We start from the raw sequence: 10,750 nt of genomic DNA, 5'->3' as shown, positions 1-10,750 counted from the left end.
CTTGGAAAAAATTATATTAAATGAAGTAAGTCAGGCCCAAAGAAATATAGGTCCCATGGTTTCCCTTATTTGTAATAACTAATAAATGTCTGAGACAAAGTACAAACAACATTTTAGTCTGCTTAGAAAATCCAAAGTAAAAATATCACAGAAGTAATGATGTCTAAACTTCAGTACATAATATTTAAGAGTTAATCCTTAAGAAAATAACTACTGTGCTATATGAACATATTAACGATGAATGTAAAGGGGAAGTCATGTAATCACTAGCAGAATTCCTTGTAGGTAAATGCCAGTATGGTGTTGGGTGGGAAAAAAAATGAGGGCCAGGAAACAGAAGATTATCAGTGTAGAAAGGTCAGGGGACAATAGATCATTTGTTATTATACAAATGAATTTCAAGTATGTTCATTAATAGAAAGATATTCCTTGAAGACTTTCATATTTCTATCTTTTGTGAATTTTATAAAATTGTACAATCAAAGCAATTGTAAGGAATACCACAGAAATATAAAACATACCCTTTACCAAGTTTTCCCTAGTAATAATGTCTTGTAAAAATGGCAATACTGTATATCACACAGAATAATGATGCAGTCAAGTTACAAAACAGTTCCAAATCCACAGGGATCTCTCATGTTGCCCTTTTCAGCCACATGCATTGATTGCTAGTGTATAGCGGTAAAATAGATATTCATATGTTTCTATGGTATTCAGAGGCAAGTTGAACTGACTTAATATTATGAGAATTTTCATGTATCCCATCATTTTCTACATAGATAATCAGGCCATTGTAAATAGAAAGAAGTCTTATCCATTTCTGATCTGCATGTATTTTATTTCCTTGTTTTTCTTTATTTAAATAGCTAGCTAGAACTTCAGCCAGTCAAGTCAAAGTCAAGATGAAGGCTAAAAATGGAGATCTGTACCTTTTTCCCCAAATACTACAGAAAATCTTTCAATCTTTACACTAAATATGATGTATTTTTCTACATATTGTTTGTTAGGTTGAAGAAGTCCCTTTTTATTTCTCATTTCTTAATTAAGAAAAGCTGTTGAGTTTTTTAATGACTTCTCTATTGATAGGACTGTATGATCTTTAACCTCAATATATTTGATCAATAGAATAAATTTAATTAATTTTTAAATATTGACCTATCCTTACATCTTGGAATAAATTACACTTGGTCATGGCATATTATTATTTTTATATACTGATGAATTCTATCTATTTATATCTTGTCAAGGATTTTTGTACATATTCAGGAAAATTTTTAATCAATAATATTTTAATATCATTATCTGCTTCCCTGCTAGGTCAGTATAATTAATTATTATCGTAAAGGTAATGTACAGAGGGTTACAGTTACATAAGCCAAGTAATGAATATGTTTCCTTCTGAACAATGTCACCTCTTCCCTCTCTTTCTGCCAGTTTTTCCCTCCCAGTCCCCGCCAACAGGTTGTATAGTTCATTTTCAACATAGTGTCTAGTATCACTGCTTAGTTTATTCCTTCTCCCACTACTTCTGTCCTCCCCCTGACACTCCTCAAATGAGATAAACTTACATACAATACAACAGGTACAGAAATCAAAAACAGCAACAGAGGAAAACAAACAAGAATTTATCTAATAGACCACAAATAAGGTCATACTAAAGCTACCTACACATCCATTTTCACTGCAGCATTATTTACCATAGCCAAGACATGGACTCAGTTCAGATGCTTCTCAGCAGATGAATGGATCAAGAAAAGGTGGTATATATACACAATGGAATGCTATGCTTCCATCAGAAAGAATGATGTTGTACTATTAATAAGAAAATGCTAAGACTTGGAAATAATTATATTAAGTGAAGTAAGCCAGACCCAAGGAAACATAGGATGTGTGTTTTCCCTCATTTGTTGTAACTAGAAAGTGCATATAAATCTACAAGCAAACAACTGGATGATAAAAACAAATACACTTGGAAATGATAAATTTACAGGACTCTAGACATTCACTCAGAGAGACTAAAGAAGGATATTCTTAGGAGACAATTACAAAAGCTCAATAGCTAAGGGTATATGATCATATGAAATTACGTTTATCGAATTGAACTCTAAGAAACTTGATTTTCTTAATGATAATGCTATTCAAGTGGTAGATTTCCTATTTGGTGACTTGTACTAATGTGTGTTTCTGGAGGGAATGGCCCCATTTATCTAAGCTATCAACTTTTCTGTTGCTGGGTTGGTCTTGGTATCTCCTTATTATCCCTTTTATGCCTTTAGAGTCATTTGTGATAGCTTAATTTGTGATATTGGCAATTTGTGGCTTTTTTCTTTGTAAGACTTTTGCAGAGATTTGTCAGTTTGACTACTGAGAATCAACTCTGTGATTTATTGGTTTTCTCTGTTGCTTCTCTGTTTTCAGTTTCATTAAATTCTATGTGTATCTTTATTAGTCCCTTGTTTGTACTTTACATTGTTCTTCTCTTACTGGGTTCTTGATAGTTCCCCATTTTTTAATGCACCCATTTAGTTCTTTTCTTTTTCACACTACTTTGTATCCTGCAGGTTTTGTTATGATATATTTTCTTTTACTTTCATACACATATACACACACTATATATATGCATATATATAAATTTCCTTCAGCTTTTACTTGACTTATAAATTATTTAGAAATGTATTAATTCATTTTCAGTTGCTTGATTTTCCTTTTGCCTCTTTGTCCCTAATTTCTATTTTAAATATATTCACAGATGAGATTCTGTATAATTCTAATTTAATTTTTGTTGTACAGGTGATGTACAGAGGGGTTACAGTTTCATAAGTAAGGAAATGAGTACATTTCTTTTTTCTTTTTTTTGTTGTTGGTCGTGGGGCTTGAACTCTGGGCTTGGGCACTGTCGTTATACTCTTCAGCTCAAGGCGACCGCTCTACCACTTGAACCACAGCACCACTTCCAGTTTTCTAGTGGTTGATTGGAGATGAGTCTTATGGACTTTCCTGCCCAGGCTGGCTTTGAATAGCGATCCTCAGATCTCAGCCTCCTGAGTTGGTTGGATTACAGGCATAAGCCACTGGTGCCCAGCTGAGTACATTTCTTTTGAACAATGTTACTCCTTCCTCATTTTCTCTCAATTTCCACCTCAACTATCCCCTTTCTAAGTTGTAAAATTCATTTCCAACATAGTGTCTAGTGAGTATCACTGTTGCATTGGTTCACTCTGTGCCCCATTATTTCTGCCCCATTATTCCCTTCCTATCCCCAAATCAGATAAACTTACATACAAATTAGCTCAAGTTCTTCCTTTTGTGGCTCTCATAACTTTATCTTTTTTATATATGCTAGAAGCACTTTAAAAGAATGTAAAAGGCATGGTATGTAAATATTGATTATGTCTTTGGAGTAAATGAGGATTTTGCTACATTTTTCCTGTTTTTATTTTGTTGGTCTATCAAGCATTAATTCAAGGATGTTGATGTGGAAAGAAATGATAACTGAGTAGAGAGTTTAAAAAGGAGTAATATTAAAGGCAGAGGCATCTTTCAGAAAGATTTCTAGACTATATAATGATAATCTGAAGCATCTACGAGATTTCAGACATTATATTTGCTAATGACAATCTGTCCAACTACTTTGCACAGGAGCAAATCAGATTAGAAACACAAACCTAACATCAGCAACATACTTCTTCATATCAGCTGAATATCAGCAGGGAATATAGGACAGGAGACATAAGAAGAAGGCACGGTTAAAAGAAAAAAAAAGTAGGGCTGGGAAGGTGGCTCAGTGGTAGAGTGCTTGCCTTGCATGCATGAGGTCCTGGGTTCGATTCCTCAGCACCACATAAGCTGGAAGTGGTGCTGTGGCCCAAGTGGTAGAGCGCTAGCTTTGAGCTGAAGAGCTGAGGGACAGCGCCCAGGCCCAGAGTTCTGGCCCATGACTGGACCCCCCCAAAAAAAGTAGATTTCAGAGGTTGTAATTACCAATAGCATAAGAGATGTAAGCCTAATAATGTTAGACTATTTGAAGATAGGTAATCTGAATGAACAAATGGGTGAAAGCAGCATTAACAGAACTACATAATACATGACTGGGAATAATTTATGCCAAGAATAGCAAGACAACATAGAGTTTAATTTATATCATTGAGGCATGAATATACACCAATGAAAGATGTCCAACAATAGCTGACAATCCAAAGGAAGGAAGATTGGATATAGAAAAGGGATTTAATAGTTAAATCAATCGGCAGGAATATTTCCAGAAAATATAAACTATTGTGGAAACAGAGGCTACCTATGTGACCCCATTAACCTCCAATGTTGGGGACCAGAATGAAGAAAAACTATGAGCCTAAAACCATATTAAATTGTCAGAGAAGGGGAAGAATGAGGAGGAAGTTCAACTTAGTTTCACAATATTCGTGTTTAATATGCACTCACTGTGTCACATGCTAGAAGACTAGTGCTTTCTGCTTCAAATCACTTCAAGAAGTAAATAGACCATTTCAGAGTAGTGTGGCCAGCTCTGCAATAGGTATTTATTTAGGAGACAATGAGATAACAGGAGAAGAACACTGAATCCAGTCCAAAACTGAGAGAAAACTTTCAGAAGACAATACCATCTAAGTAGAATCTTTCTGGATAACAGAAAGTAAATGGGAGACAAAGGGAGTCATACCAGGGAAAAGAAGTTTCCTGAAGAACAACAGCCAAATAATCTGGCGCATAGAAGAGAAGATAAAATTCCTAGGAGGCAATAACAATCATGGCTGAATGAAATTGAGATAGAAAACAAAATGAGACTGAAAAAGGCCCTGGCCACAGCAACTTCTCTGAAGTGAAACTGCATTATGATGAGGTAAACAGGGAACAGCAGAATAAAAACTTGAGTAGAATGTCATTTGGGTAGTCTTTTCTTCGAGGAGCTTATTGGAGTAGAAAGCTAAGATTCAATAGCTACAATGGATAAGGGTCTCAAAAGGCTTTGTTTTGTCAGCAGATGAACTTGAGAACATTTACAAGTTGTAACAGAGAAAAAGCACAAGAAATGGTTTGAAAGTGTTGCATCCTGTAATCATTCACACAAGTATTTGTGACAGTATTGTTCATCACACCATTTGGAGACAAAGACAAACAGCCAAGCTTCGTTGACATTGTTAGCCTCATATTTTAAATAAACTTGAGAAACAACAGCACAAACACAGTATGAATTGCCATTGTAAAGTCAGCTTAAGAGTTATAAATATTTACAAATGTCACAATAAATTCTGCTTTTCACGTTTATATAAGGAACATCACAATTCATTGTGAACATTCAGTGTTAATATTTATTTTGTCTGCTTAAAGAGGAATCATCTTAGAAGTGCAATCTGTGAAGGCTAATATGAAATAAATGTGTCAAAACTATTTCATGTCATAATTAGTATAAACCACTCAAATACAAATTGAGTCTACAGAGCACAAAAACATAGTATAAGAGATGGGGAGTAGTGTATGATGGTTTATTCCTTGAATAATGTCAGCCTTAATATCTTTTAGCACTAAGAGGCATAAAAATTGCCAGCTAAAACTGATAGAATAGAAATGGGCTCTAAATGAGCAAAGGATTAGGAGAATCTCATGAACATAGAAAACCCTCTCCTTTTTTCTTCTCTCTTTCAGATAGTCATTGAATTTCACATTTATAATATTGTAAAGAACCTTGACATTATCTAACACTATTCTTCACAATCCATACTCCTTGTCTGATTTCTTGACTGATGATAGATTACTTATGTGACAGTCTTATATCTGAGAAGCTACACTACTCCTTTGCAGGTATTTAAATTCATTTCTATTACTCTCAAAACATAAATGTAACTGTATTATGGGAGTCCACACTTAATATGTATCAGCTTATTATACAGCAAAACATATATATACATATATATACTACATAGTCATGTTTGTTGTTTTTAGACTATTGCCAATTCTTTTATTTTCTTATGTATTATTTTTATCTTGGCCCCTTACTTCAGATGTTTTGCAAAATGCTAATGATTTTTTAAATCCTATTTCATTGAACACACATTTTCAAGTGTGAAAAAGTAATATTATACCATTTTATATTATTATTACTACTACTACTACTACTATTATTGCTCATACTGGGGTTTAAACTCTACTCATTCTTACATGGCTAGCTTGCTGGCCATGTTTGCTGGGTGTGCTTGCACTGTTGGTGCTCTAAAATTTGAGCCATGGCTCCAGTATTATATTTTGCTGGTTATTTTTAAGATTATAGAGTCTCACAGACTTTCCTACCTGGGTTACCTTCAAACAACATTTCTCTGGGTCTTAGCATTCTGAGTAGCCTACATTAAAGGTATAAGCCACTATGTCCAGCTTATGGTTAATATTTTTTAAGTAGTCTACCAACAGCTAATTTGGGCTATGGGTAATTATAGTATGCAGGGATTGTTTGCATGAAGTAAACCTCTTTTGTCAGCTGTAGGGCTTGAACTCTGGGCCTGGGCACTGTCCCTGGGCTCTTCAGCTCTTGAGCCACAGCACCACTTGCAGCTTTTTCTGTGTATATGGTACTGAGGAACCAAACCCAGGTTTCATGCATGCTAGGCAAGCACTCTACCACTAGGCCACATTCCCAGCCCCAAGGATGTGTATATTTTTACATCTTGTTAGAGTTGCTCAACAGGTCTGGGATGATTTTGAAGAATTATTTCGCAAACTATTATAATTTGTTATCTGCCCAAGATTTTGATCTCCCATAAATGTGATAAAAAGGTGTCTAGGCTTTTATATACATCATGGATAAAATTAACATTTACAGGGTGTCATTAATGCATGCACCAGAATCTTTAAACCCAGCTATGAATCTGAAGCATCAATATATGTGTTCCCTAAAACTGAAGCCAATGCTGTAGAAAAATCCACTAATTCTGTAAAGTCGCAAAGATGATTTTGTGAGAATTACAAAGATCTTTCTTAAAATGCTAAACTTAGGGTCCATTTGTCACTTTCTCAAAATCTGTTAGGAAAAAAACAGTAAACTTGTTATTGTATCTTCTGCAGAATTTAATTTTCATGACTTTTCCTATAAAATTAATATAGCTAGCTATTATTAATTCTTACATTTCTCTCTTATTGGAAGCATACTTTTATCTGGAAGAAAATATAACACTATTCCAACCCAGGTATACATCTTGAAAATGTTATTTCAGAGACTACTCAGTAAGGATGAAACTCTAAGTGCTCTGGCTTTTATTTCATTACCTCATATAAAACTGTTGTGTTCCCATGGAGAAGAGGTCCATAACAAATGTAAGAGTGTCCAACAACCCAGCCCAAGTCAGAAGCTGCCCACCATACCTAGAAAATAAGAAAATGGATGGCTTTAACAAAAATAAAAAGCAAGCTCTCACAATATAGACCAAGTTAGCCTCAAAAACATGATCTACTTCAACTTCGCAAGTGCCGGGAGTATAGTCAAGAATGACCTGACTGCAATGCAAAGAACTATCATGTAGTAGAAACTTCAAACTATGATTACCTCTCCAGGTTTAAGGCCGTAGATAGAAGACATTGTCCAATTTAGCATCACAGCATATCCTCCTGTGGGCCTAACCACACCCTAAGTGAGAGAAAAGGTGGAGTTAATATGACCAGCATCACCAGCATGGTAAAATATTATCTTCATCCAATCTATTTTAAAACTTTCAGGTTGAAGGTCTAACATTCTATAAAGTACAGATTTGGTTTTTATGTAGTTGTATTTGTATCATTATTTCTTTTGTTTTTTTTCAATAGGAAACCCAGAAAACAAAATAGTCTTCATCAGTTCTATTAGTAGGACCCAATCCCACCCAATATTCTTGCACTTCTAACAAAAACTTAACATTTTGCAAAATGATACATAATAGCAATTCTTCAGTGGTGACATACACTATTAGCATATTTTCAGATATATTTACAGAACAAAAATGGAAACTGCCAAACATAAGTGCACAATGTTACAGTGTAGGTATGTGCCTAAAATGCAAAATAACAGATAGATGTTTATTCCTTAAGATTAAATTATACTAGGCTGAGGAATCAAAGTCAGATTCTAACCAGAGCCTGGTTATAATGTTAATTGGAAATCAAGCAAGCACAATATGAGAGCTGAACAATTCTTGAATGATAACTTGTAGAATTGTGAAGGATGAATCCTAATGAGTTGTACCTAAATCTTGCTGATATGCTTTCTATGGGGTAAAAAATGAGGATTACTACATCATTACTTTATTGTTTTCATATATCTGTTTTCAGGAGCTTTCCTGGATATTATGAACACATTCAAACTCAGTAGGAGACTGATATCTGAACATAGCACAATAGTCAGCATTAATAAGAACTCATGGTAAATGGAATCATGAATTTTATCACTATATATGCAGTCATGAATGGGGTCATTTCTTCATTTTAAACATGATTCATCATTAGCTTAACAAGGCTTATCCGTGAGAATATCCACAGTGAGCAAGTAAATGCAGGCTAAGAAACACAACTTAATTCATTTATGTTTTGAAGCATCTGTTATTATAAAATTGCAATTGCACTATACAATCATTTGATATAAGAGGAATAGCTTGGCCTAATCAATATATATACTATTAATTGTAGTCTTTTGGTAGACTCATGGACTCAACACATATGCAGGAAGCAAGGGAATAGAAGAGAAATTATCATTCTATTAGTTACTAACATCACTTCTCTCCTCAGGTACCAGTAATAAAACATAGGTATCAAACTGAGAACATATTTTATCTATGAGCAACAACACCTGGTCTCTTGGCAGATATCACATGCAGATAGGTTGGCATTTGACAGCTATTTTCTCAGCTGTGTGACATGGTTAGCAAACAGCTGGCTCCTTTGATCACCCTGGGGACATCAGGAATCCTCAGCCATCACAGCGAGAGACACTCAGGCCTTTCCCTTGTGACCTGAGAGGCTATCTTCTCAGCATAGTCTATCTTTTATGCATTTTACTAATTTGTTTTTAACAAGTGTCATTTCCTCTGGCTCAATAATCTGATGCATTAGTGAATTTTTATAAAACTTTGTTCACTTTTCAGGGTAGGAGGGTATGATGTTAGTAATAATTTCATGTAAGATGGTATGGAACGTTTTCACCACCTCACTTGCCTGCCCATTTTTGTCAAAATTCAAACATGAATGCAATGGAATAAATTTTAAATTAGATAATGCAATATATGGACTGCTAAGTATAAGAGCCTAAGGATACACAATTGAGTAGCATTTTGTAAAGTACAGAATATAAATTTAAAGGATCAATGACCTTATTTCTATTTATCACTCGAAGGGGTTCTTTTTTAAACTGATTAGTGAATACTGAAACCCAACTGGCAAAATATTAAAAAATTGAGAATTAATCACTTAATGAGAACATGAATGAAATAGCATTTAAAATGATAAAGTCTAAAATGTAGCATCTAGTAATTAAACCCATGGTATTATGGATCCTAAAGATATATTCTACTACTGAGCTTATCTTAGTCTCAAATTTAGTATTTTTGAAACAAATTCTAGAACAAAGTTCTAGAAATTTATAATTTTATATTTCATTTGATTTCATTATAATATTGATTTTAACTTTAGATGCTTATATAACCCAAAAAGAAAAGACATGTCAGAAATAATTTGATGGGGGGGGGGGACAGGGAGAGGATGGGAAGGGATGGGAAGGGGAAACAAAGGAGAAGGCTACAATGCTTGATAAAAAATGTACTCATTATCTTGCCCATGTAATTGTAATCCCTCTGTACAGTATTTTCACAATAAAAAAATTATAAGGCAAAGAATTAAAACATACACAAGTTAGAAAGGAAAATGTACAATTATCTCTGCCTATATATATAATATATAATATGCTGAAAATAATAAACATTCCACAGGAAAAAAAAGAAATAATTTGAGGTTACCATCAAAGATTTTTTTCAAAACAAAAAAACCTCTGGCCCAGTGCAGGTGGCTCATGTCTGTAATTCTAGCTACTCAGGAGGCTGAGATCTGAGGATCGCAGTTTGAAGCCAGCCCGGGAAGGAAAGTCTGTGAGACTCTGATATCCAATTAACCACCAGAACCAGAAGTGGTGCTGTGGCTCAAGTGGTAGAGTGCTCACCTTGTGCTGAAGAGTTCAGGGACAGCGCCCAGGCCCAGAGTTCAAGCCCCATGACTGCCAAAAAAAAAAAAAACCCAAACCCTACAACTCTGATCATATAAAATAATATTTATCGGAGCTGGGAAGGTGGCTCAGTAGTAGAGTGCTTGCCTCCCATGCATGAGGAACAGAGTTCGATTCCTCAGTAGCACATAAAGAGAAGTAGCTCTGTGGCTCAAGTGGTAGAGCCCTAGGCTTGAGCTGAAGAGCTGAAGGACAGCGCCCAGGCCAAGTTCAAGCCCCACAACTGACCACACACACACACACACACACACACACACACACACACAATATGTATCAAAATGAACTCCAGGAAATGGCAACAAGAGGTATTTTTCTGTGCTGTTGTTTTTGTTTTCTTTTGACTTGCTTGTTTACCTGTCTTTGAGAGGGAAAGGGGATACACAGAAAAGGAGGGACAAAAGGCGAACAAATGCAGCTGTGGTGCTCACTAGATACTATGTTGAAAATGAACTGTACAACTTGTGGGTGGGGGACAGGAGGGAAAAACTGCAGACAGAGTGAAGG

The 10,750-nt window shown here is 35.1% G+C and overlaps 1 protein-coding gene across 1 annotated transcript in view; it reads right to left on the bottom strand.

The window, feature by feature from the left end:
• Acss3 (acyl-CoA synthetase short-chain family member 3) overlaps positions 1 to 10,750 on the bottom strand; it is a 137,236-nt gene that overhangs the window by 73,183 nt on the left and 53,303 nt on the right. Inside the window, exons 6-7 of the mRNA XM_013022563.1 lie at positions 7,550 to 7,630; positions 7,273 to 7,368 (exon numbers count right to left, since the gene is read on the bottom strand). Of these exons, the coding sequence (XP_012878017.1) occupies positions 7,273 to 7,368; positions 7,550 to 7,630 (177 nt within the window). The remainder of the gene's footprint in view (positions 1 to 7,272; positions 7,369 to 7,549; positions 7,631 to 10,750) is intronic.

Source organism: Dipodomys ordii, unplaced genomic scaffold (genome assembly GCF_000151885.1).
Source record: "Dipodomys ordii isolate 6190 unplaced genomic scaffold, Dord_2.0 Scaffold3, whole genome shotgun sequence".
In the NCBI taxonomy this organism is placed as follows: domain Eukaryota; kingdom Metazoa; phylum Chordata; class Mammalia; order Rodentia; family Heteromyidae; genus Dipodomys; species Dipodomys ordii.
This window is presented reverse-complemented; position numbering and strand designations above follow the sequence as displayed.